Source organism: Budorcas taxicolor, chromosome 2 (genome assembly GCF_023091745.1).
Source record: "Budorcas taxicolor isolate Tak-1 chromosome 2, Takin1.1, whole genome shotgun sequence".
In the NCBI taxonomy this organism is placed as follows: domain Eukaryota; kingdom Metazoa; phylum Chordata; class Mammalia; order Artiodactyla; family Bovidae; genus Budorcas; species Budorcas taxicolor.
Window position 1 is genome coordinate 9968523 of NC_068911.1, and position 27709 is coordinate 9996231.

The 27709-nt window shown below is 54.2% G+C and overlaps 1 protein-coding gene across 2 annotated transcripts in view; it reads left to right on the forward strand.

Moving 5' to 3' along the window:
• Positions 1-27709, forward strand: part of GTF2IRD1 (GTF2I repeat domain containing 1) — a 116215-nt gene that overhangs the window by 18686 nt on the left and 69820 nt on the right. For both annotated transcript variants that reach the window (XM_052658718.1, XM_052658727.1), the window contains exons 2-3: positions 21080-21208; positions 25732-25873. In XM_052658718.1, the coding sequence (XP_052514678.1) occupies positions 21086-21208; positions 25732-25873 (265 nt within the window). In that variant the 5' untranslated portion in view covers positions 21080-21085. The remainder of the gene's footprint in view (positions 1-21079; positions 21209-25731; positions 25874-27709) is intronic.

Sequence of the window (27709 nt, forward strand, 5' to 3'; positions counted from 1 at the left end):
CCCACGTTGCAGGTGTATTCTTTACCATCGGAGCCGCCAGGGAAGCCCTTGACCTATGTATATAACCCCACCAAGTATGTGTTAGTCGTTCAGTCGTGTCCAAGTCATTTCAACCACATGGACTATAGGCCACCAGGCTCCTCTGGCCATGGAATTCTCCAGGCAAGAATATTGGAGTGGGCTGCCATTCCCTTCTCCAGTACCCCATGTAACCAGCACTCAAATCAAGAAGTGTTATCCTGTTTTAATCTCTTCTTTCTGAACCTGTTTTAACTGTCCTTTCAGCCTGGGACTCTCTTCCAGAGCAGGAGTGCCTGCTGTCTGTCTCTGCTCTGTGGAAGGAAGTGTGATGGTTCTGGTGTGTGTGTGTGCGTGTGGTCACGTCCCCACGTGCGTGATCGTGCCTTAGAGGTGGAGCACGGCAGGGGCTGTGGCTGTGGGAACCTGTGCATTTAGAGCCTGGCCCTGCTGCAAGGCCAGATGCCCCATCCTTGGCTGGGAGAGGGCCTGATCCTGCTCCCCGGCCCAGGGCCTCCGCAGGGAGCCGCTGCCCCGCCCGGAGAGGCCCCTACCGGCTGGCAGCCTGGAGATTAGTCTCCAAGGCCACAAGGCCAGTTGCCATAGGCACGCGGGCCCGAGTCAGGATCGCGATTGCTCATCCTGGTCACGCAGGCGGTGGCCGCCCCTGCCTGCCCGCCAGGAGCCGGAGCCGGGCTTTAAATAACGAAGTGGAAACCTGACCCTGGGGAGCTGTCTGCCCACGAGAGCCCGGCCTCCCCTCCTGCTGGGGCAGGCCCGAGGGTGACCCAGACACTCGATGCTGCCAACAGCACCCGCCCCGTCTCCTCTGGGGCACAGCCTGGGTTTGAGGGTTTCCCTTCCTTGTCTTAGTGCCCAGAGCGCAGGCATGGCCCTAGCCTGGTCCTGGGGGCCCCCATGTGAGAAGAGAGCACCATCATGAGTCCCCTTCCCCACCTGGGAGGGGTAAAGCCCTGCCTTCCAGGACCCAGGGCTCATCGGAGATGGGGCTTTGCTGGGCCAGGCCCCATCTCCTCCTCCAGGAACGGGGAAGGCCTCTGTGGTTTTCCCAGGAAGTGGTGTGATGCACGTGTGTCCCTGAGTCTGCGCTTTGCCCTGGCCTGGGCGGCTTTCCTGTGCTGGACATGGGGCGGCAAGTGGGTTGGTTATTTAAAAAAAAGAAACAACAACTTTTTAAGAATATGTTTTCTGTTACTTCTTTCCAAATGGCAAAAAGTCATACTCCTCATCGCAGACCACAAAACTGCAGAACAGTAGAGGGGAGAAGGCCATTTGTGGATGCCGCCCATTGGAGATAAAACGTCTAGAATCTCCATCTAGGCTTTTCCATGAGATCGCCTGTCTGTACGAAGCTGGTTTTCAGCCCCCGTGGGGCACTTAGGTTGCCTGCCATTTCTCATTCTTGTGTGCTGGTGTGTTTATTTACAGAGGTCCAACCTGCTTGGGTGAAACATCTTGTACATAAATCTTCGTGTTTTGCGTAATTTTCTCAGGATACACTGATAGGGAATTTCCTGATGGTCCAGGGGGTTAGAACTGTGAGCTTTCACTGTTGAGTCTGGGTTCAATCCCTGGTCAGGGAGAGAAGATCCTACAAGTGGTGTGGCCAGGAAAAAAGAGTCTAAATTGAGAAAAGGACTGGGTCAAAGGATTGTTGTTGTTCAGTCTCTCAATTGTGTCTGACTCTGGGACCCTGTGGACTGCTGCACACCAGGCTTCCCTGTCCTTCACCATGTCCCAGAGCTTGCTCAAACTCGTGTCCAAAGAGTCGGTGATGCCATCCAACCATCCCATCCTTTGTTGTCCGCTTCTCCTGCCCTCAGTCTTTCTCAGCATCAGGGTCTTCTCCAATGAATCGGCTTTTTGAATCAGGTGGCCAGAGTATCGGAGCTTCATCCTCAGCATCAGTCCTTCCAGTGAATATTCAGGGTTGGATCAAAGGGTGGCAACTCGGTTAAAGCTCTGGAGACTTATCAAGACAACTTTCTTTCTTTCTGGGTTTTTTCTTAAGGTGTTTAAGAAGTTATTTATGTTTATTTGAGGCGGTGCTGGGTGCTCGTTGCTGCACGCGGGCTTTCTCTAGTCATGGCGAGCAGGGCCACTCTCGTTGTGGTGCGTGGGCCTCTCGCTGCTGTAGCTTCTCCTGTTGCCGACCAGAGGCTCCAGAGCGTGGGCTTCAGTAGTTGTGGCACACGGGCTGAGTTACCTCTTGGCCTGGGGACTCTTCCCGGACCAGGGATTGAACCCGTGTCCTCTGCATTGACAGGTGGATTCTTAATCACTGAACCACCAGGGAAGTCCAAGACAACTTTGCTGTGTAACTGGGGATCCCAAATCTGTGGCCAGGAGATTAAGGGGAAAAATAAAAGCTATATATAAATCAGCAACTCGATGAATGTTAGAAAGCAAGTCACCCAGATTACCACCCAGATCAAGCTCAGAGCAATTCCCAGCTCCCCAGAAGCCTCTATCATGCCCCCTTCCATCAATCACCCCACCCTGCCTTCCTGCCAACACGACCACCGTCCTGACCTGTAACATCGGAGGTCAGCCTGTGTTTGAGATGAACGTAAGGGGGCTCCTACAGCCTGATCTTTCGCGCCTGGATTCCTTCATCATATTGGAGAGATTTCAGCCGTGGCGTGGCCTGTCGCTGTGGTTAGTTCATACGTCTGATGTCTTTTTCAACAGACCAGGCACCAGAGAGAACGCAGTGAAGGCAAGCATGTGATCAGTGCGCTGAAAACAAGATACCGTCTGAATTATTGACTGTTTTTAAAGACATAAAGCGTGTTTCCATAAAGGCCCTGCTCCGATGAGTAGGAAGGACTCTGCAACCAGTGCAGCACTTAAGCTCATGGGGGAGCATGCCATGCTCTGGGGCGACCGTGCGCCGGGTGTGCAGGGATCGGGGTACAGTCTGTGCCCGCTGGATCTTGGTTTCCCCGGAGATACATGGAGGTGGCAGGATGAGAGGCCATCCTGCCCTGAATGCTAGGACTCTATACACTTAGAGACACTAAGAGTGCTTTTCTTAGTGGGTGAAGTTTGCTCCTGTGGTCCTGTTGACCAGCTTGCTTCCCTTTAAAAAAAAAAAAATTTATTTGTCTGCACCGGGTCTTAGTTGCACAGGGGGTCTTCAGTCTTCATTTGGCTGTGCAGGATCTAGTTCCCTGACCAGAGATCAAACCCGGGTCCCCCGTATTGGGAGCGTGAAGTCTTAGCCGCTAGACCACCAGGGAAGTCCCACTTGCTTCACTTTCTACATAAAGCGGACGTGAACGGTCCTTGATCTCTGCCCTCGTTACCCCCAGGCCAGGTGACTTGACGGAAGGATCTTCGCAGGTGGTGCCCATCTGTTCTTTAAAAACATCCACAGACCCAAGTCTCTAAGAGGCCTTGGTAAGTGGGTAGCTTTCACTGGAAAACCCCCAGGGATGGGGAACCCCCGGGCCCACCATTTGGGAACAGCCCTCCCCGTGGGGAAGCACTTCCTGTATAGAGTCAAAGCCTGTGTCCCTGTACCCTCCACCAGAGTGATGTCAGTGCCCCTGTACTAGCGTGGGGCTACAGGAACCAGTCACGGAACCAAGGACTGGGGGGACGATGGGCATCACCAGGCTTGCATCACGGGCTCCCTTGCTAGTGCTCGGTAAATGGTAGCTGCTGCTGTTAATGTTATTACTTTTGTTTTAGTTGAGATTTTTGTTGTGTGTGTGTGTGTGTGCGTGTGCGTGGTCTTTTTTTCTTTTTTTGGCTTCAGCAGGTCTTAGTTGTGGCACGTGAGATCTTTAGTTGTGTCTTGCAAACTCTCAGTTGCAGCATGTGGGATCTAGTTCCCTGACCAGGGATCGAGCCTGGGCCTGCTGCATTGGGAGCAAGGTTTGGGGAGGTGAAATAACTTACTTCCTGCAAGGCAGGGCTTTTCTCTCCTGGAACAGTGCCCAGGATCAGGGCTTTCTAAAAGTTATTGGGGGACTTCCCTGGTGGTCCAGTGGTTGAGAATCCGCCTTGCCGTGCAGAGGACGCTGGCTTGATCCCTTGTCCAGGAACTAAGATCCCACGTGCCTCGGGGCAACTAAAGCCGCACATCCCAACTAGAGAAGCCACCCACGCCACTAGAGAAAGTCCATGCATCACAATAAGAACTCGCGCAGCCAAAGAAACAAGAGGATTAATGGATGGATTTATTTTCATTGCTTTATGTCCCGCCTTATTTCAGAAGTGATTTGAAAACCTGATAAAGAAATAAAAACTATATAGGAAGATGGTAGAAAGAAGACAGTAACACAAGAGCTGTATCCTAACGCGGAAGCAGAAGTGAATCTGAATTTGATGAAAATGCATGCCGTGGAATCCGTTTCTGTTAGCATTGGGATCGGTTGTAGGTAATGTGATAAACAGAGGCTTGAGAAATGAGGGGTTTGTTTTCTCCTGTAATGAGGAGTCTGGAGGCGGGTGGCCCAGCCCTGGGGCAGCCTTCTGTGACTTCAGGGAGAGCAGTGCCTTCCCTGCCCTGGCTCTTCCATCCTAGGTGGTGGCTTTGGTCATCCTGGCCTCAAGGGAGTGCGGGCCATCGGGCCTGTAGCCTGCTAGGCTCCTTCCTCTGTCTGTGGGATTGCCCAATCAACCTTTACCAGTTGTAAAAAAAGCCGTCCCCCCCCGCAGCAGGGGGACGGCTGGGACAGTCAGTGCCTGCTCCGTGGGCAGGAGAGAAGAGCATCAGGTAAGGGCTGAGTGAGCCGGCTGCACCAGTGGCCCCAGAACCCTAGATTCTTCCTGTTCATTAGTCACCAATGGGATGGCCACTCTCTAGTGCTCAGTTGGAAAGGGAGTGTTGGTCTGTTATATAATACACCAGGAGACAAAAACGAATGGATCATTTTTTTTTTGGCTGTGACTTGTAGGATCTTAGTTCCTCGACTGGGACTCGAACCTGGGGTCCCGGCAGTGAAAGCACCAAGTCCTAACCACTGGACTGCCAGAGAATTCAGTGAGTGTTTTTTTCTTTTTTTAACAACTGGTAAAGGTTGATTGGGCAATCCCACAGACAGAGGAGGGAGCCTAGCAGGCTACAGTCCACAGGGTCAGAAAGAGTCAGGCACGACTTACGGACTAAACAGCAAAAAGTAAAGGTTGACTCAACTAGGATGCTTTTAGCTGCAAGGAGGAGAAACTTGCGTTGAACGCAGCTTACAAAACACAGACTTTCATCATCCAGCTCGAAGCCTGGAGGTGGTGGATCCTGAGTCCCGGGGGTCCCGGTTTCCCTACCAGTGAACTCTGCCGCCCTCCGCGTGATGGCTCCACCTCCTGGGTGGCGCCTCTCGCGGTCCTCAGATGGCTGTCGTGGTTGGAGGTGTCACTTTCAGACCATCCAGACATCTTCACTTCAGTCCCTTTCTAAGAGCTGCTGCTGCTGCTAAGTCGCGTCTGACTCCGTGCGACCCCGTAGACGGCAGCCCACCAGGCTCCCCCGTCCCTGGGATTCTCCAGGCAGGAACACTGGAGTGGGTTGCCATTTCCTTCTCCAAGGCATGAAAGTGAAAAGTGAAAGTGAAGACGCTCAGTCGTGTCCGACTCTTAGCGACCCCATGGACTGCAGCCTCCCAGGCTTCTCCGTCCATGGGATTTTCCAGGCAAGAGTACTGGAGCAGGGGAAACTTTGCTACGTGCTTCATGTCTCAGTGGCCAGAAGTGGGTTCTGTGCTTCTCTTTAAACCAGTCCCAGGAGAGGGATTGGGATCGCCTTGATCTAAGCCTGAGCATCACCAAAATTCCCCGCCCTGGGCACCTACCCTTAGGTGGCAGGACACAGTGGACACTGTCTCAGCAGGGAGGAGAGAAGGGACTAGGGCTCAGAGGTGGGATCGTGATTCAGGTGTCCCAACCAGAAATCTGGGCTGGACACCCCTGGCGGCCCAGTGGTTAGGAATCCGCCTGCCAGTGCAGGAGACACAGGTTCCATCTCTACTCTGGGAAGATCCCACGTGCCTCAGGGCAACGAAGCCCGCGCGCCACAACTTGAGAGCCTGCGAGCCACAGCTTCCGAAGCCCGTGCTCTGCAACAAGAGAAGCTACTGTGATGAGACGCCCGCGTACTGCAAGCAAGAGTAGCCCCCACTTGCTGCAACTAGAGAAAGCCCGCGTGTAGCAACGAAGACCCGGTGCAGCCATAAATAAATACAGTTAATTAAATTTTAAAAATCCGGACTGCCTTTCATAGTACAGCAGCCACTGTAAGACCCCCAGCTCCAGCTGCCCGAGTCAAGCCAGCCTGGGCAGACGATAGTGGAAGTCAGGGCTGTGGCCTCTTTTGTTCTCTGCCAGCTGCAGCGATGGGTGGGCAGTGGGGAGGGGGCGAGAACTCAGGGCCCCAGGTAATTCCTTCCCCACTGGGGAGCCCCTGGGACAGGATATGCAGTGGAGAGTAGGGCTGCTGGGGAGGGGGTGGGGGAAGGGATGCCCCCCCCACCCCACCCCCCGCCCCAGGAAGGGAGAAAATACTTTTTGTTTGTTCTCTCAAACTTCTTTTTCAAGAAACACAGGCATATGGCAGCGGATGGTGCGGGGGCCGTGTTTGGGTGGTGTATCTGCTCTTGCCTTTGCCTTTTGCGTGGTGATAGTATTTTTTTTTTCCCACGGGCTCTAGTGCCCAGCTGGTACATCGGACAGTGAGACTTCAGTCAGGTGCTCCCCGGCATCTGGAAGAATTTTAGCTTTTCCCAGCAGTGGCTTCTGGCATTTCCCATAGGGAAGGGATGGCAGAAGTTTCCAGCAAACCCAGGTCTGAGCTTTGTAGAGGTCTGAGCTGAGGAATGTGTGTCCAGGAGGTCGAGGATGGGGCCCAGAATTTGTGAGGGGGGATGTGGTGGCTCAGTGGTAAAGAAGCTGCCTGTAATGCAGGAGACCTGGGTTCAGTCCCTTAGTCGGGAAGATCCCCTGGAGAAGGGAATGGCAACCCACTCCAGTATTCTTGCCTGGAGAATCCCATGGACAGAGGAGCCTGGCAGGCTACAGCCCACTCGGTCTCAGAGTCAGTCGTTCAGTTGCGTCTGACTCTCTGCAACTAACGTACACTTACCTGATAGCTCAGTTGGTAAAAAATCTGCCTGCAATGCAGGAGACCCTGGCTGGATTCCTGGGTTGGGAAGATCCGTTGGAGAAGGGATAGGCTACCCACTCCAGTATTCTTGGGCTTCCCTGGTGGCTCAGCTGGTAAAGAATCTGCCTGCAATGCCAGAGACCAGGGTTCAATCCCTGGGTTGGAAAGATCCCCTGGAGACGGGAAAGGCTACCCACTCCGGTATTCTGGCCTGGAGAATTCCATGGACTGTATGGCGTTGCAAAGAGTCAGACACAGCTGAGGGACTTTCACTTCCATGGTGAGTGAAGGGTCCTGGATTCATTCCGGAGGCTCCTGTAATGGATTACTGTAAACTTGGTGCCTTGAGACAACCTGAATTTATTCTCTTGCCGATCTGGAGAACAGAACTGAATCAGCACCACTCAGCCAAAACCCGTGCTCCCTTTAGCGGCTCTCGGGGCACATCTGTTACTCGCCTTCTGGTTTCCGGTGGCTGCTGGCGTGTCATGGCTGCGGCCACCTCACTCTGGTCCTCAAGGCCAGCGTCTTCCCATCTCTCTGCTTTGTCTTCACGTGACCTTCTGTGTTTGTCACACCTCCTTATGTCGCTGTATCGAGATACATGGGGACTTCCCTGGTGGTCCAGTGGCTAAGACTCCATGCTGCCAACACAGGGGGCCTGGGTTCCATCCCTGGTCAGGGAACTAGATCCCACACGCTTCACCTGAGAGCGAGTGCTGAAACTGTAAGATCTCAGGGCTTCCCTGGTGGCTCAGATGGTGAGGAATCTGCCTACAATGCAGGAGACCCAGGTTCCATCCCTCGGTGGGGAAGATCCCTTGGAGAAGGGAATGGCTACCCACTCCAATATTCTTACTCTGAGAATCCCATGGACAGAGGAGCCTGGTGGGCTATAGTCGATGGGGGTCACAAAGAGTTGGACTTGACTGAGCAACTTTAACTATAAACTATCCTCCATGCCCAAACTAAAAACAAAAAGATCCTTCGTGCTGCAACTAAGCTCTAGAGTAGCCAAATTAAATAAATAAATATTTTAAAAATTAATTAAAAAAACGTTTACATGTAATGGCATTCAGGGCCCACCCAGATAATCCAGGATAATCCCTGCATCTCAAGGTCATTAACTTAATCATATCTGCAAAAATGATTTTTCTGTATAAGGTGATATTTCAGGCTTCAGACATGACTGTTTGGGGGACCTACCACAGGTCCTTAAGGGCAAATTTGAGCAGCCATTCTTATAGAAGGACTCTCTGGTAATATATACCAACTAGGAAGAAGGAGTCAGACACGACTGAGCGACTTCACTTTCACCTTTCACTTTCATGCATTGGAGAAGGAAATGGCAACCCACTCCAGTGTTCTTGCCTGGAGAATCCCAGGGATGGGGGAGCCTGGTAGGCTGCCGTCTATGGGGTCGTACAGAGTCAGGCACAACTGAAGCGACTTAGCAGCAGCAGCAGGAAGAAGGAGGGGGTGGAAATTCCCAGCAACCCCACTTCTCTTCCCAGCTCAGCTCTGCCCCACACTGGCGTGGCCTTGCCCACATGCCTGTGAACTTCTAAGTATATATTCAAGTTCTGTCCATTCTCCCAAACAGCTGCCCCCTGGGGATGCACCTGCACCTTCATACTCTGCCCTTGGGTGTGTCAGTTACTTGTCACTGCATAACAAATAGCCCCAAACTTAGCAATATCAAACAACAGTCATTTCTCATGTTAGTTTCACACACTGTGGGTTTTGACGAGACTCAGCAAGATGGCTCTTGCTTGGGGTTTCTCCTGCGATTATGGTCAAAAGATAGTTGGGGGAACTTCCCTGGTGGTCCAGTGCTAAGACTCTGTGCTTCCGGTGCCGGGGGCCCAGGTTCGATTGCTGGTCAGAGCACTAAATCCCACATGCCACCCTTGAGAGTTTGCATGCCACAACTAAAAAGATTTGCGTGCTGCAGTTAAAACCTGGCACAGCCAAATAAATGAACAAACCAACCAATCCCAAACACTTCCCTTGACTCATAGAATGAGGGCTGTATATCTCCAAGCCAAGCTTGTCGCCTATGCCTCTCTCCACAGAAATGACAATACCATCTATCCACCCCTGTTCTCAGAGAACTCCTACTCACCCTCCAAAATCCTTTCAACAGTCATCAGCTCAGGGAAACCTTGTTTGGAAACCCTGACTCCCCTAAGGCTAAACAAACAGAAATGATTTAAATGAGAGATAGTCCTTTTTTCCTCTTGTCAAACCCTATTGTCTGGGCCAGCAGGGAGGTGTTTCTAGGAGCTGTGCACTAAATGAATGGGGGTGAAGGGAGGGCCAGGAAGCATCTCCCCTGGGGCCTCCCCACAGTAGTAGCCAGGCCTCCAGCTTCTGTCAAGCTGCTGCAGGCTGCCCCCGATCCCCCAAGAGCGCACCGCCTGGGGACTGTGTCCCAACTGATGGCCGGGTGGGTATGCTCTCTGTTCTCTCCCGCTGTGGCTTCACTGCGTGACCGCCGAGCACCCAGTGTAGACCTTGGAGTTCAACAACTGTGTATGGAAGGGAAGGAGGGGCGCCCACCACACGTGCCCTTGATACGGGGGAACCCGGACATGTAGGCACGTGGGAGGAGGGATTCGGCTACTGCACACCCAGCCCGCGGGTGGCTCATCGCTCATCACTGCCCTGGACAGGCTGTTTGCAGGAGGGCTGGTGGCGTTTGTATCTTGGTTCACTCCTAAGCCAGAGGGACAGGTGACCGTCCCCAGCCTGGTGGGGTCCAGCCTCTCTGTCTCACTCTGGCTGGGGGCTGCTCTTGTCCTGTGTGTGTTATGTACACACTGTCTCTCTCTCTCTCTTTTTTTAACCCATCCCCTTTTGAACGCAGAAGCTCACTCACCTCCACCTCTTTAAGGACACACCCTTCAAGCTCTGGGTTGACTTTGAAGGTCTGGGGATTCCCAGTTGGGCCACTGGCCAGGGAAGGCCTCCGCCAAAGTGGCCCTGAGTTTTGGGGACAAGCTCACTTCCTGCAAGCCCAGGAAGGAGAAACAGACCATCTGCCCAGGGGTCTCCTCACCTGCACCTGCACTGGGGTCTCACAGATAAGGAAGCAGGGTGCCAGGTGGGCCCCCTCTCTGCCAGCCAGCCAAGCCCACAGATCTGTCACTGCTCCAGGGGGAAGTGAGTTGAAGGCTCAGTCGTGGGGTGGAAGGAACTGGGCTTAGCTGGCATGATCTGGACTCAGGCCCTGGCTTTGCTGCATCCTGGCTTTGGGACGCTCAAGCCTTGAAATCCTCCTCTGTGGAATGAGGACTGTTATACTGCTATATTTAAAGTGGATCACCAACAAGGACCTACTGTAGAGCACAGGGAACTCTGCTCGGTGTTATATGGCAGCCTGGATGGGAGGTGGGTTTGGGGGAGAATGAGTGCGTGCCCGCTTAGTCGCTCAGTCGTGTCTGACTCTGCGACCCCATGGACTGTCGCCTGCCAGGCTCTTCTGTCCATGGAATTCTCCAGGCAAGAATACTGGAGTGGGTAGCCATTCTCTTTTCCAGGGGATCTTCCTGACCCAAGGATCGAACACACGTCTCCTGCATAGCAGGCGGATTCTTTACCGTCTGCGTCACCAGGGAAGGCCCTTTGGGGGAGAATGGATCCATGTGTATGTATGGCTGAGTCCCTTCGCTGTTCACCTGAAACTATCACAACGTTATTAATCGGCTGTTTGGGCTTCCCAGGTGACGCTAGTGGTAAAGATCCCGCCTGCCAAGGCAAGAGATGTAAGAGACAGGGGTTCAATCCCCAGATCGGAAAGATCCTCTGGAGGGGGGAGTGGCTACTCACTCTGGTATTCTTGCCTGGAGAATCCCCACGGACAGAGGAGCCTGGTAGGCTTCAGTCCATAGCGTCGCAAAGAGTCAGACACAACTGAAGCGACGTAGCGTATACCCCAATACAAACTAAAAAGTTCCAAAAAAAGATGAAGATAGTGTAAGGACTGGGAAAAAAAGAAAAGGGGGAAAAAATGAGGATGGTTATCAGAATTAAGTGCTTTGGGGACTAACCCAGTCCTGGGACCTGAGAAGCAGCCCTGTGGCTCTCCCCCTCCCCGCCGGGCACCCCCTGCCCTGACTCTGGCTCCCTCTGTGTGTCCCCTGCCAGTGCCCCAGGTCCCTCATGGCATGGAGGACTGGCACCCGGGCTCCTTCAGTCAAGTTCATAAGCCCTGACCTGGTTCTCACCTGCCTGCCTCCAGCCATCAGCAGGGCCAGCCCACCGGTCTCATCAGCCAGCCACCCAGCTGGGCTGTCCCTGTTCCTGGGGTTCCTCTGAATTAGGGTCCTGCCCCAGGGAGGCACAGCAAGAGAACAGACTGTGTGTCAGATGTCCCGAATCTCGTCCTGACTTCGCCACTCGCTTTTAGCAAAGAATGTCATCCCTCTGGGGCTTCTTCCACCTTTAAGATGGGCCCAGGGGACTTCCCTAGTGATCCAGTAGCTAAGACTCCATGCTTCTAATACAGGGGGCCCGGATTCAATCCCTGGTCAGGGAATTAGACACCACAACTAAAGATCCCGCCATGCCAAAACCAAGACCTGGCACAGCCAAATAAATAAATATTAAAGGGCTTCCCTGGTGGCTCTTGAGAAACCTATATGCAGGTCAGGAAGCAACAGTTAGAACTGGGCATGGAACAACAGACTGGTTCCAAATAGGAAAAGGAGTACGTCAAGGCTGTATACTGTCACCCTGCTTATTTAACTTATATGCAGAGTACATCATGAGAAACGCTGGGCTGGAAGAAGCACAAGCTGGAATCAAGATTGCCGGGAGAAATATCAATAACCTCAGATATGCAGATGACACCACCCTTATGAAAGAAAGTGAAGAGGAACTAAAAAGCCTCTTGATGAAGGTGGAAGAGGAGAGTGGAAAAGTTGGCTTAAAGCTCAACATTCAGAAAACGAAGATCATGGCATCTGGTCCCATCACTTCATGGGAAATAGATGGGGAAACAGTGGAAACAGTGTCAGACTTTATTTTGGGGGGCTCCAAAATCACTGCAGATGGTGACTGCAGCCATGAAATTAAAAGACGCTTACTCCTTGGAAGGAAATTTATGACCAACCTAGATGGCATATTCAAAAGCAGAGACATTACTTTGCCAACAAAGGTCCGTCTAGTCAAGGCTATGGTTTTTCCTGTGGTCATGTATGGATGTGAGAGTTGGACTGTGAAGAAAGCTGAGCGCCGAAGAATTGATGCTTTTGGTGGTGTTGGAGAAGACTCTTGAGAGTCCCTTGGACTGCAAGGAGATCCAACCAGTCCATTCTGAAGGACATCAGCCCTGGGTGTTCTTTGGAAGGAATGATGCTAAAGCTGAAACTCCAGTACTTTGGCCACCTCATGCGAAGAGTTGACTCATTGGAAAAGACTCTGATGCTGGGAGGGATTGGGGGCAGGAGGAGAAGGGGACGACAGAGGATGAGATGGCTGGATGGCATCACTGACTCGATGGATGTGAGTTTGAGTGAACTCCGGGAGTTGGTGATGGACAGGGAGGCCTGGTGTGCTGTGATTCATGGGGTCGCAAAGAGTCGGACACGACTGAGCGACTGAACTGAACTGAACTGAACTGGTGGCTCAGTGGTAAAGAATCTGCCTGCCAGTGCCGGAGACACAGGTTCAACCCCTGGTCCAGGAAGATCCCACATGCCTCGGAGCAGCTGAGCCCAACGTGCCACAGCTAGTGAGCCTGTACTCTAAACCCCGGGAACCGCAACTAAGGAGCCCACATGCCACAAATACCGAAGCCCGTGCACCCTAGCGCCCGTGCTCTGCAAAAAGAGAAGCCACTGAAGTAAAAAGCCCAGGCGCCACAATCAGACAGTAACCCCTGCTCGCACAGCAATGAAGACCCAGCACAGCCCAAAACAAATAAAATGTTTTTAAAGTGGCTAATTTAAGAAAGAATGGGCCCTGCTGCACTCCAGGGATGGAGGTCATAGCTGTCAGCTTGCTGGTAAATGGGCACTCCCAGGGGAGGTGGGCAAAGAGAGGAGGAGGGAGCTGGAGGGGGAAGCAGGGCAAGGAGGGTGCAGTTCAGTTCAGTCGCTCAGTCGTGTCCGACTCTTTGTGACCCCATGAACTGCAGCACGCCAGGGCTCCCTGTCCATCATCACCGGAGTTTACCCAAACTCATGGGCATTGAGTCAGTGATGCCATCCAACCATCTCATCCTCTGTTGTCCCCTTCTCCTCCTGTCCTCAATCTTTCCCAGCATCGGGGTCTTTTCAAATGAATCTGCTCTTCGCATCAGGTGGCCAAAGTATTGGGGTGTTGAACCCCTGGACGAAGGGGCCACCCATTGCTGGAGGTCTGGTTCCCACCAGAGTGAGGTCTTCCCAAGCACCCAGGTGATGCACAGCAGTAAGGACAAGGTCAAGGACAGCCCCCCACCCCCAGCCTTCCAGCTGGCCCCGAGTGCCCAGTGTGGGGCGTTTAGGACTGGAAACCCCTGCCGAAGTTCCGTCTCCTTGCCCTCGCCCTAGCCCCAGGTCCAGACAGAGTGGTTTTTCTGGGCCCGGCTCCCGTGGGGGCCTCCCTCCCAGGGGCAAGTCTGCCTTGAATCAGGGCAGCCGTGACTCAGCCGTGGACACAGCACTCAGCTAAGCTTTGGCTCCGACACTGGGCAGGCCTCCAGCTGTCAGCGGCCAGCAAAGCTGCCACTGTCTGGGCCAGGAATCCTGGGCAAGTGTGGGAGGCGGGCAGCGGGCAGGAAAAGCAGAGATGCTTGGAAACTTCCCCGGAGATTATCCAGGGCCAGTACCCGATTGCGTGTCAGAATCCCCGGGGCACTGAAACGTACAGTGTCCTGAGTTTAAGGCAGACCTCAGGGCTTCTGGGAGCGGGGCCTAGGAAGCTGGACTGGCAGGTGTGGGTGGCAGCTGGGCTGCCTGCCCTCCTCACTCACAGGTGGGCAGAGCAAGGCTGGGAAGCCGGGTGACGGGGACGGTGTCACACAGCAGTATCCCTGAAGACCAGGGACCCAGGGTTTGCCCTCCACCTCCCCCAGCTCTACCTTAGCCCGCCAGGCTCCTCTGTTCATGACATTCTCCAGGCAAGAATGCGGGAGTGGGCTGCCATGTCCTCCTTTCCCCACCCAGGGACTGAACCCGAATCTCCTGCATTAGCAAGTGGATTCTTTACCTCTGAGCCACCAGGGAAGCCCGATCTGCTCTGTGGGGCTTCATGAAAGCCCCAAAGGTTGTCCTGTCTGCTGCCCGTGTGGCCTTCACGCGCATCAGGAGAGTGGCTTCCTCCCCGTTGCTGTGATCTCCTGGATGAAGCAGCGCCCCCCCTCCTCTGGGAGACCCCCCTTTTGTCCCCTCCCCTGAGGAGCTCCCCAGACCCTCTCTCATCTCTAGATGAAATTGGTTATTTTGGACCCAAAGGCAGGACCTATTGTCCGTGGCTTTGTCTCCCTTATTTGGTGTCTGTCCTTGTTCTCAGTGGCCAAGAGGGGTGTCTGGGCTCCTGGTCTTCCTGATGCCTGTGTCCTGGGGAGACCACTCTGCCTGGGACTAAAGGGATTCTGTGCTAAAACCAGGACAGTCCCAGGCAAATCGGGGTGAGCTGGTCAGTCAGGCTGAGCATCAGCTGTCGATTCCATCAGCTGATCTTCCTGCTTCCTGCATCCTGGCAGGTGTGAGCAATAGAGTCCTCACGGCGCACGTCGAGGGGAAAGGACCAGGTTTGGGGTCAGAGAGACAGATGTACAGGCCTCATCCTCACTACCCACTGACTGGGGCCTTATGCGAGTCTCTGTGATGGAAGGCTGATGTAGCAAGGAAGGATGCTCACGTGGGTGGGTGAGCCACCCTGGACGTTCTGACAAGCATTGAGGTGGTGCTGATGCTGCCAGTCCTGGGACCACACTGGCAGGAGCGCCTGTACAGGACGCCTGTCGGGTCCCTCACTTTCAGTTTCTGGACCTTTCCTCCTCCGTGATCCAAATACATTCAAAGGTGCAATCCCCCAGATTACCTGTTGGGAGCCAGGCAAGCCTGTCGTTGCCGGACAATAGCTTTTGAACATCCTGGCTCCCAGCCAAAGTGGCTGACCATCACATTTGTTATTACCCCATGCAGTTTGCTGGATCTTAGTTCCCCAGTTGGGGATCGAACTCATACAGTGGGAGCTCAGAGTCGTAACCCCTGGACCCTGGAGCTAGGGAAGTCCCTAACTCCCCTAATATTCGTTGAGTGTCCTTGAAAACTCAACCAGACGTTTGAGGCAGTGTAAATACAGTAAAGCAGACGCCCTCTGGTCTCCCAGAGCCGAGTTCCAGTTGGGGAAATCTGGCAGGAAGCACGTGAGCAGGTTGCTTCAGACACTATGAAGGAAATGAATGAAGAGATGGGGGTGGGCTGCCATGTGGCTGCTGGGTCAGGGAGCTGATGGAGCAAAGGGGGCAACGGGAGAACATAGGGACCTGCCAGAACCTTCTCTTCTGGAGGAGCCGAGTCCAAGGCCCCCAAGGGGCGCACACGGTGTGTCTGGGCAACGGAAAGAGGGCGGCGCTGGAGCCCAGTACAGTGGGGCTGGAGCGGCGAGGAAAGGGGCAGACGGGCCTGGGGCCCATGGGCCTACCGCTCAGGGAGGAGACCTTCTGCCAGTGGTGGGAACCCCCTGGAAGCTTCTTAGCGGGAAAGCCACGTGAGATGATGTGGCTGCTGTTTGCAGGGGGCCTGTGGAGGCAGGAGGTGGTCAGGGAGACCCGTGAGAGGCCATTGCCACGGAGTGGGTGAGCGAGGAGGGCGGCTTGGACGGGGAGGCGGCGAGAAGCAGGCAGACCTCGGTGCGTTCCACAGCTGAGCTTGCAGGACTCCTTGCCCCCCACCCCGGATCGTTTCAGGGGTGAGAGAGGTGGGACTCGGGGATGAGGTCCCTCGGTGTCCAGCTGCATCTGAGCTGATGGCGGGAGAGGAGAGGATCTGAGTGGGGAATGTGGGCTGTGTTGTGTTTGGATTGCTTGTTGGGCACTGAACAGTTGACGTGGAGGAGACAGCATCTCAGGAGAGGAGGGAGAGAGGTGGAGAAGCACCAGCGAATAGATGATGTGTAAGCTGAAAGAAAGTGAAAGTTGCTCAGTCATGGCCCACTCTTTGCGACCCCATGGACTACACAGTCCATGGAATTCTCTAGGCCAGAATACTGGAGTGGGTAGCCTATCCCTTCTTCAGGGGATCGAACCTAAGTCTCCTGCATTGCAGGCGGATTCTTTACTAGTTGCCTGGAGAAGGAAATGGCAACCCACTCCAGTATTCTTGCCTGGAAAATACCATGGATGAAGGAGCCTGGTAGGCTACTGTCCATGGGGTCGCAAAGAGTCGGACACGACTGAACGACTTTTCTGTAATTATAGCTCTTTATCAGTTGAGCCACAAGGGAATGGGCTTCCCTGATAGTTCAGCTGGTAAAGAATCCGCCTGCAATGCAGGAGACCCGGGTTCAATCCCTGGGTTGGGAAGATCTGCTGGAGAAGGGATAGGCTACCCACCCCAGTATTCTTGGGCTTCCCTGGTGACTTAGCTGGTAAAGAATCCGCCTGCAGTGTGGGAGATGGGTTCGATCCCTTGGCTGGGAAGATCCCCTGGAGAAGGGAAAGGCTACCACTCCAGTATTCTGGCCTGGAGAATTCCATGGACTTGCCTCCCGGCCAGGGAGGGAATGGGACAGAGGCGGGGAGAGGGCCTCTGGTGGGGAAGCCAGGTGTGTGGCCCTGGTACCCTGGGAGAAATGTTTGTGGTGGGATGATCACAGCCCCACTGCTGCCTCTCGGCCCCCGCAGACCTTGTCCCCCAAGGAACCTGGGCGTGAGTGGAAGTCCCTTGTCATTCAGGGCTTCCTTGCTACTTGTGCCCCAGGTTGGGAGCCGGTCACTGGGGATGTCACTTCTGATGGCCTCTCTGGGTGACATAGAGCAGCCCTTAGCTGCTCCAACCTCATCGTGTCCCCATCCTCGCTGGCATGTGACCTGTGTCGTGGCTCAGACGTTGGCCTCCCATCCGTTCCCCCCAGGGACCGTCTCCTGTACTTTCTGAGTCACTTGCCTCCTGCTCAGCTAGCATACTCCATGCTCTCTGTTCTGTGCAGTCTGTTGATCTTATTGGGTGGTTTTCTTCTCCCTCATTTTCAGATTAGAAGTAGCCCCACCTGACACATTTCTCACCTTATACCTTACATTGGGATTCCCTGGTGTCTCAGATGGTAAAGAGTCTCGCCTGCAATGCGGGAGACCTGGGTTCAATCCTTGGGTCGGGAAGATCCCCTGGAGAAGGGAATGTCAACCCACTCTAGTATTCTTGCCTGGAGAATCCTATGGACAGAAGAGCCTGGCAGGCTACAATCCATGGGGTCGCAAAGAGTGGGACACTACTGAGCGACCTCACTTTCACTTTTTCCACCTTGCATGTGAGGAAATAGGGGCTTTCAATGGTTGACCCCACCCCCACCCCCCGTGTGGTTCTGGCAGCCCCAGGGCTAGGTCTCACCACATATGCATGGTTCCAGGCTCATAGCTCCCAGCCTGTTCCAGCACTCTGGGCGACCCCTCTTCCACCGGCAGCAGCTCAAGCCACAGAAACCTGCCTCTCTCAGGAGCTCAGGACAATCTTCTCTGTCCTGGGAGCATGATGGACAGGGAATCAGGGGACGACCCACAGCCCAGCCCCCTCCGCACTCCCCTCCTCCTTCCCTGAGTCCCTGGCTCCTTCCTAAACGGATTAGGACCTTTGCCGGAAGGAGCCGGCAGCCGTCTGGGGCGACCCGGTGGCCAGGCCTGGAGCACTGTCTGGTGCCTCCTGCTTTGCCCTGATTTGATTTGCGCCCCAGCAGCTGGGAGGCTGGCAGCCTGAGGCCTTTCTGGATGTGGCTGACGGGACTGGGGAGGGCAGGGGGGTGGCTGAGGGGAGGGGGCAAGGCTCTGTGCACCCCAGTCAGGCCAGCCTCTCAGCTCGCAATACCCCCAGATTAGGCTTCGTGTCGCAGAAAGCCCCTGGCTGCTGTTTGGTCCATTAGCATGTCCTATCCAGGGCCTGGCATAACCCTCAGCATCCCTGAATGCTGCCAGTTTCAAGCTTTTATTAAAAAATAAGGCAAGAACTTGTGCAGTGGTTAGTATGCCTCACATCTACTGCAAGGGGTGTGAGTGCAATCCCTGCTTGGGGAACTAAGATTCTACATGCCATGTGGCCAAAAAAAAAAAAAAAAAAAGACGGTTAATAGTGTATTTCAAATGTTCCATAGCTTTCCTGTCTGCTTGTTATCAAAGTTACTGATAATGGGATATTAAAACATTTGACTGTAATTGTGGATTTTTTTCCCCCTTAGGTAAGACAAGCTAGGAGAATAAATACATTTCATAAACATTTAGACGTGAACCCATACTCACTTAGGGCAACTGCTGACCTGGCCAGTTATTAATATTCATCTACAACTAAGTAGCCAGCTTGGGCCAGGATAGTGTCCAGAGCCAAGCTCTTGTTGTTCCGTCACTAAGTTGTGTCCGACTCTTTGTGACCCCCATGGACTGCAGCATGCCAGGCTTCCCTGTCCTTCACTTTCTCCCAGAGTTTTCTCAAACTCAAGTCCATTGAGTTGATGACATCCAACCATCTCATCCTCTGTCACCTCTTTCTCTTCCTGCCTTCAGTCTTTCCCAGCATCGGGATCTTTTCCAGTGAGTCAGCTCTTCATATCAGGTGGCCAAAGTATTGGAGCTTCAGCTTCAGCATCAGTCCTTCCAATAAATATTCAGGGTTGCTTTCCTTTAGGATTGACTGGTTTGATCTCCTTGCAGTCCAAGGGACTCTCAAGAGTCTTTTCCAACACCACAATTCAAAAGCATCCATTCTTCAGCGCTCAGCCTTCTTTATGGTCCAGCTCTCACATCCATACATGACTACTAGAAAAACCATAGCTTTGACTGTATGGACCTTTGTCGGCAAAGCGATGTCTCTGCTTTTTAATATGGTGTCTAGGTTTGTCATAGCTTTTCTTCCAAGGAGCAAGCGTCTTAATTTCGTGAGAAAAGCTCTAGCACATCCCTGATTCCTTTGAATGTTTCCATCATTGAAGTTGGACACGTCTCTCCATGTCACGTGTGACAGGCTCTGACATTTGCTGTTCTGTGTCATCTATTTCACGACCCACTAAAAGGCCACAGTCTGTGGTTTGGACCAAACTGAGCTGGGTCCTTGGGGTGCAGCAGGAATTGGCTGACCAGTCCTTGCCCTCATAGAGTTTATGGCCTGGTGGGTGGGCAGCTCTGGTGGCAGAAGACGTTCTGGACTTAGCACCAAGGCAGCAGGCCCAGCTGTCACCTGCTGGGGCTCTCCAACCCCCGGCCCCAGTTTTGTGCACAGACTCCCGCCCCGCCAGGAAGCCAACAGGGCAGGACTCACAGACTCCCTCTGACTCTTGCAGCTCTGCTTCCTCCTCCCTCACCAGAACTGGCCACCTGGGGCCTCTGTACAGAGCACTAGAAGGCCTGAGCCTGGGCAGGGGATTGAGGGTCCCTGTCTCTGCTCTCTGCTCTCTCCTTTGCTTGGACTGACGAGGGGGCAGGTGGCCCATAGGAAGATGCTGGCACTGCGGCATTCTGGGGGAGGGATCCTCGGACCCGATTCCTGCGATCAGGAGAGGGAGGGGCAGGGTGGATGGGGGGTGGGGAGGGGGCAAGGGAGGCTGACCTTTGTTATCTAGTGGGGCCCTGGCCTGGCCGGGTGATTTAGGACCAGCAGGCCTGTCCCAGCCAGGTGCAGCCCCGATACGGGGCCCTGATCTGAGGGCACCCCAGCTCTTTTCTCCAGAAGTCTCATGACAAGGGGCAAAGTCCTGTCTTGGGGAAACCTCGTCTGGGATGAAGGGGCCTCTGTCCTGCTGTATCTCTCTGCACCCCTGAGACTCAGTCCTGACAGCCAGGAAGTAGACTGAAGCTCCACAGCCTTGGGGCAGCAGCAGCCTTGCCCCTGGGAACTGTGATGGGGTCGCTTAGGGACAGAGGGGAGGCCAGTGATGCCTGGCCCATCATGGGAAGGAAGGGGTAGGAGAGGGGGCAATCCAGGGAGCCTTCCCAGCAGAGGTCACAATTGAAAGCTAAGGGGGCAGGGATTTCTCTGAGGGTCCAGTGGTTAAAACTCCACTTTCCAATTCAGGGGGCAGGGATTCAATCCCTGGTGAGAGATCTAAGACCGGCCCCCCCACCCCCGCCACCACCATGCTGTGCAGCGTGACCAAATACTAAAAAAAAAAAATAAATTTTTTTTTAAAGCTAAGGAAGCAGTCAATGGATGCCAAAGGCGCCAGGGAGGGCATTTGGACAATAGAACCAGTGACAGCTGAAGACCCATAAAGGGTGGGCATATGTCTGGAGGATGGTGACATTTAGAGGACTCAGAGCATGGGGGTATAAGGAGGAGCTGAAGCAAGGGACAAGTCTGGAACCTGGAATACCAAGCTGAGGAGTCGAGAGCTAGCGTGGGTAGTAGGGAGCTATGGAGGCTGTGTGAGCAAGGGCGGGCCACGCCAGAGCAGTGTGGGGGGGGAGAGCTGGCATTTAGGGCCTGCCAGGCAGACTACTCCTGACACTGGGCTTGGCTCCGGGGTGCAGACTTGGGGAGACAAGCCCTCGGTTACTCTGCCGCCTGTCTCCCACACCTGTGCGCACCGTGCAGGCTGCAGCGGCTCCAGGCCTGTTAGAGCTCAGAGTCCTTCATGCATGGAAGACCCTTGGGGGAGGAGAAGACCAGTCCTTGACTCGTCCCACCTGGGAGGTGGAGGTGGTCTCGGGGGCTCAGCTGGTTATCGGGGGGACAGACGCTATGTGTGCCCCACCCCGCCCACCTCTGCCTGCTCCCCGCCTCCCTCCCTCCATCCATCCAGGCAACCATGGCCTTGCTGGGAAAGCGCTGTGACATCCCCGCCAACGGCTGCGGGCCTGACCGCTGGACCTCCGCCTTCGCCCGCAAAGACGAGATCATCACCAGCCTCGTGTCTGCCTTAGATTCCATGGTGAGTGCCCCGGGGGGCAGTGGGACAGCTGGCCTTTGTAACTCGGGTGCTCACAGGAGCCCCGCCGATCTAGGCCTCAGTGTCCCCCACCTGCCCCAAGGCCTCTGCCCTTCCAAGCAGGCAGGAGACTTAAGTGAGATCAAACCTGTGAAACCTCAGCCCTCGTCCCCTCACCCTTTGTCTTCATTTCATCACCTCTCGCGCTTCAAGTCCCATCCCTGGGATGGTCACAAGTCTCCCTCCCTGGTGCCTCCCTGGTGGTCCAGTGGATAGGACTATGCTCCCAATGCAGGGGGCCCGGGTTCAATCCCTGGTCAGGGAACTAAAGATCCCACATGCTGCAGCCAAGATCATAGATCCCTTGTGCCGTAGCTAAGATCCGGAGCAGCCAAATAAATGTTTATGAATAACCAGATAAACTATTTCAGTGACTCCATTACACTAAGCATCGTTTCTGGAGCTTGGGGGGCCCACATGTGGCTAGTGGTCATGTTATCAGACAGTGTAGAAATAGAACATCTCCGTCACTGCAGAAATTCTAGGGGACCATCTCCAATGGCTCAGCGTCAAAGAATTGGCCTGCAGTGCCAGAGACCTGGGTTTGAAAGATCCCCTGGAGAAGGGAATGGCAACCTGCTCCAGTATTCTTGCCTGGAGAATCCCATGGACAGAGGAGCCTGGTGGGCTACAGTCTAAGGGGTCGCAGAGTCGGACATGACGGAGTACGGCTGGCAGTGCTGCCGTGGAGGGTGTTTCAGAGGCTCCTTGGAGGAGCTGATGGCCCTCTGTCCTCGTGCCATGACCAGGACAGACTCCCCCACCGCCCTGCAACGAGGCCTTTACAGGTGTCCTGAGGGACCCTCGTGGATGGCAGTGGCACTTGATTGACAGTGCCTTAACTCTGCTGGCACCCTCCAGCCCTTGAGCCAGGTCCTCAGGCAGTCTGCAGTGCAGGGGGTCAGGGGACAAAGTGCTGTCTGCTCATCACCTCCCCCTATCCAGTCTGTGACCCTTTTCCAGAAATTTCCTTGTGACCCCCATTCTCTGTGCCTCTGGGTGAATCCAGTCCCCGCGGTGACCTCAGCTTCTTCGGCTGTGAAGTGACCACATAGCAGAGGCTCGCCTCCAGCCCTGGTGGCCTCCCCTTGGAGACAGCTGAATCTGTTTGTTTGTTTGTTTTACCATGTTGCCTCGGGGAAAAGGATCGGCAGGGTTTGGTTTTAATCTTAGAGAGAGGAAATGAACACCATCCCTGCCCCAGGGGACAGTCTTGCTGGCCCTGAGATGTCTCCAGCTTCCTCACCAGGGCGACTCCCGGCCGGAGCTGCCACTCAAGGCATGACCATGGCTCAGAGAGGGTGTCAGTTCAGTTCAGTCGCTCAGTCGTGTCTGACTGTTTGCCACCCCATGAATTGCAGCATGCCAGGCCTCCCTGTCCATCACCAACTCCCGGAGTTCACTCAGACTCACGTCCATCGAGTCCGTGATGCCATCCAGCCATCTCATCCTCTGTCGTCCCCTTCTCCTCCTGCCCCCAATCCCTCCCAGCATCAGAGTCTTTTCCAATGAGTCAACTCTTCGCGTGAGGTGGCCAAAGTACTGGAGTTTCAGCTTTAGCATCATTCCTTCCAAAGAAATCCCAGGGCTGATCTTCTTCAGAATAGATTGGTTGGATCTCCTTGCAGTCCAAGGGACTCTCAAGAGTCTTCTCCAACACCACAGTTCAAAAGCATCAATTCTTCGGCGCTCAGCCTTCTTCACAGTCCAACTCTCACATCCATATATGACTACTAGAAAAACCAGAGCCTTGACTAGATGGACCTTAGTTGGCGAAGTAATGTCTCTGCTTTTGAATATACTGTCTAGGTTGGTCATAACTTTTCTTCCAAGGAGTAAGTGTCTTTTAATTTCATGGCTGCAGTCACAATCTGCAGTGATTTTGGAGCCCAGAAAAATAAAGTCTGACACTGTTTCCCCATCTATTTGCCATGAAGTGATGGGACCAGATGCCATGATCTTCGTTTTCTGAATTTTGAGCTTTAAGCCAACTTTTCCACTCTCCACTTTCACTTTCATCAAGAGGCTTTTTAGTTCCTCTTCACTTTCTGCCATAAGGGTGGTGTCATCTGCATATCTGAGTTTATTGATATTTCTCCCAGCAATCTTGATTCCAGCTTGTGTTTCTTCCAGTCCAGCGTTTCTCATGATGTACTCTGCATATAAGTTAAATAAGCAGGGTGACAATATACAGCCTTGACATACTCCTTTTCCTATTTGGAACCAGTCTGTTGTTCCATGTCCAGTTGTAACTGTTGCTTCCTGACCTGCATACAGATTTCTCAAGAGGCAGGTCAGGTGGTCTGGTATTCCCATCTCTTCAAGAATTTTCCACAGTTTATTGTGATCCACACAGTCAAAGGCTTTGGCATAGTCAAGAAAGCAGAAATAGATATTTTTCTGGAACTCTCTTGCTTTTTCCATGATCCAGCGGATGTTGGCAACTTGATCTCTGGTTCCCCTGCCTTTTCTAAAACCAGCTTGAACATCGGGAAGTTCATGGTTCACGTATTGCTGAAGCCTGGCTTGGAGAATTTTGAGCATTACTTACTAGCATGTGAGATGAATGCAATTGTGCGGTAGTTTGAGCATTCTTTGGCATTGCCTTTCTTTGGGACTGGAATGAAAACTGACCTTTTCCAGTCCTGTGGCCACTGCTGAGTTTTCCAAATTTGCTGGCATATTGAGTGCAGCACTTTCACAGCATCATCTTCCAGGATTTGAAACAGCTCCACTGGAATTCCATCACCTCCACTAGCTTTGTTCGTAGTGATGCTTTCTAAGGCCCACTTGACTTCACATTCCAGGATGTCTGGCTCTAGGTGAGTGATCACACCATCGTGATTATCTTGGTCGTGAAGATCTTTTGTACAGTTCTGTGTATTCTTGCCACCTCTTCTTAATATCTTCTGCTTCTGTTAGGTCCATATCATTTCTGTCCTTTATCAAGCCCATCCTTGCATGAAATGTTCCCTTGGTATCTCTAATTTTCTTGAAGAGATCTCTAGTCTTTCCCATTCTGTTCTTTTCCTCTATTTCTTTGCGTTGATCACTGAAGAAGGCTTTCTTAACTCTTCTTGCTATTCTTTGGAACTCTGCATTCAGGTGCTTATATCTTTCCTTTTCTCCTTTGCTTTTTGCCTCTCTTCTTTTCACAGCTATTTGTAAGGCCTCCCCAGACAGCCATTTTGCTTTTTTGCATTTCTTTTCCATGGGGATGGTCTTGATCCCTGTCTCCTGTACAGTGTCATAAACCTCATTCCATAGTTCATCAGGCACCCTATCTATCAGATCTAGGCTCTTAAATCTAGAACCTGGCTTAGATCACATAGCAGCGGAATTGTGATTAGAAGCCAGACTTCTGACTGTCCACAGAGCGCTAACTGAGATAAAAACCGACACTATCAGACGCTGCTGCTGCTGCTGCTGCTGCTGCTAAGTCGCTAGGAAATCAGTCCTGAATATTCATTGGAGGGACTGATGCTGAAGCTAAAGCTCCAGGACTTTGGCCATCTGATGCAAAGAATTGACTCATCGGAAAAGACCTTGATGCTGGGAAAGATTGAGGGCAGAAGGAGAAGGGGGTGATCAAGGATGAGATGGTTGGATGGCATCACCGACTCAATGGACGTGAGTTTGAGCAAGTTGCGGGAGTTGATGACGGACAGGGAAGCCTGGTGCACCGCAGTCCATGGGGTCGCAAAGAGTCGGACACGACTGAGCGACTGAACTGACTGACTGACTACTGCATGCCATGAGCTTTGCCGGCAGGCTTTCCCAGTGAGGTGGGTCAGAGGCCTGAGATGCTGGTGGTCTTGGTTGCAGGGCCTCCGTGTTAGGACTTCCTGTGCCCTAGGCCCACCAGTCTCAACTCTGGGGCTGTAGAAAGAACCTCTTTGCCTCATCCCTGCACTGGCTGCCCTGATTTAGAGATTCATTCCCACCAGCCAGGCCCCACTGAATCCCCAGTACAAAGCCATTGCACCTCTGGGAGCTGGATGGTTTGTCTCCATTTTATAGACTGAGAAACTGAGGCCCAGAGGAGGGCATGTCTTTTAGAAAGAAGCTGGTGCAGGATTAAAGCCTACATCTAGCCTTGATTCTTCTAGGACCCGTCCCACCTCCTCATCGGGGACTTAGAGCCCAGGACAGGATTGCCTCTGGGCTGGGGCCAGGCCTGAGGCCAGAAGCCCACCCGGAGCAGGAGGGCCTGAGGGTGGGACACAGACCTTGTGTGCCTTTGTCCTCCTCCAGAAACCGTAACCTTCTCCTCTTCCCCTGACCTTGGCCAAGCTCTATGGGGGTCATTCATTAATTCCTACTGCAGCATCTAAGACCCAAGACGTTGAGCTGCAGGGGGGATCTCAGGCAGCTGGGGCCTCAGCTCTCATCCCCCCAAAGCTGGCCCTGGGGGTGTCCGGAGTTGGGGGCCCTTTCCCGGGCTCACATCCCTGCTCCCCACGCAGTGCTCAGCACTCTCCAAGCTGAATGCCGAGGTGGCCTGCGTCGCCGTGCATGATGAGAGCGCCTTCGTGGTCGGCACCGAAAAGGGGAGAATGTTCCTGAACGCACGCAAGGAGCTGCAGTCAGACTTCCTCAGGTTCTGCCGTGAGTACTCGGGGCTCCAGAGGGCCGGGGCCCGCCGTCCTGGAGGACGGGAGAGCTGGCACCTCACTGGGTCCCTGACACAACGCCAGGTGACCGTCCTGTGTCGGGGGAGACACAGGGCAAGCAGGGTGGGTGCAGGCTTCCCAGTGTGGCATTGTCGGGGTGGAATCACACTGCAGTCCCTCGGGCAAGAGAGACAAGCCGACCCAGCCCCGGGCGGTCCAGACGTGGCCACCTCCATCCGCTCAGGGACAGAAGGGGACACTGAGGCCCAGCCCTGTGGCCCCAATCCTGTGCATCCCTGACGCGGGGACTGAGTCCACGTGCTCGGCTAATAGTTATTGAGCGCCTGCTGTGTGCAACACCCTTGAAGCACTAACTCCTTCATCCTGACGTCAGCCCTGGGAGGCTGGCGCTGACGCTGTCACGGTAACAGAATCTTGGAACCGCCTCCTGGAGGCCCCTGGGGATGAAGTGACTGGGGACTCGTCCTGCACATAGAGAATGCTCTAGAAACGGGAGCAGTGAGGGATGAAGTGATGAAGAGTGCTGGGCGCTGGAGCTCTCTGGAGTTCCCAGCGGGCCCAGGGGACAGTTGCCCCCAGTCTACAGATGAGAACATGAGATGCAGTGAACGTATCCGGGGACGGTGGTGGGGGTGTGAAACGCAGCCAACGGGTGATGGAGGTGGGGTCTGCCCTTTCTAAATGGGGGGTGCAGCCTGTGCACCCTCTGGGACCCCTGCCAAGGGCCCCTGTTGCTCCCAGAAGAGATGAGCCCTCCGAGCTGTGAGCCAGTAGCCTCGATCCAGAGGGGTCACTCTGTAGCCCCCAACTCTTCAGTGCCGCCTGGGCCTCCAGGGCTCCTCAGAAGCAGGCCGGGCCTCTGCGTTCTCTCCTCCCTGCATCCCTGGCGCCCAAGCACACACCCCCGGCTCCATGCGTGTCCCTGCTCACCGCCACCTCCGTCCCTCCTGTTCCCCCCTCCTGACAGGCCCTCCCACCCCCCTGTGCCTGGCAGATGCCCCCCATCCTTCAGACTCACACCCCTCCCGGCCTCATCCATGCCCCTCCACCTAGCGCCCAGGCTGTGGCTGCCCCAAGCCCACTCCATGCACTCCTCCTGTGCCCACAACTTCCATCTGCACGCCTGGTGCCCCAGCTTGGTGGTGAGCTCCCCAGGGAGGGGGTTGGCTTCCCCTCTTGGGAGGTTAGAGCCCACATGGGCATGCAAGCCCATGGTTTGGGAGACTCAGAGTTCTTGGGGCTAAGAGCAGGCCCTGGAGCCAGACGCCTGGGGCCGCGTCCCAGCCCTGCCACCTGCTGGGCCTTAGTCTCCTCATCTGTGAATGGGGACCACGGTACTACCCTCTCCTGGGTCAAGCTGAGGATTAAACGGATAATACATGGCAAGCATCTAGAACAGTGCCGGGCACGTAGTTCATGCCCAGTAAACGCCAGCCATTGGTTTCCTCGCTGTCAGTAGCCCTTTCATTACCCCACCCCAGGTCCTGGACTCTGGGGTTAGCCATTTCTGGGAAGGCTGAGCCCCGGTGCTGGGACACATCATAGTATCCTTACTAGGGTCCAGCTGCTTGCCCAGCCAAACCCCTCTCCCACCCGGCTCTCAGAACTTGTCCCCTCTCCAGGCTTGGGCGGGAGACCTGGGCCTGGGCAGGGTGGGCAGTGGCGGGGTCTGGCCCTAGTGGGCCAGGCTGGGAGCCAGCGCGGAGCCTGGGGAAGGTGCACCTGGCTTCCCAGAGCCAGGCAGAGCCGCTATTTATAGCGCCAGGAACTTGGCTGGTTTATTTCAAGCTTCACAGGTCCCCAAGGAGAG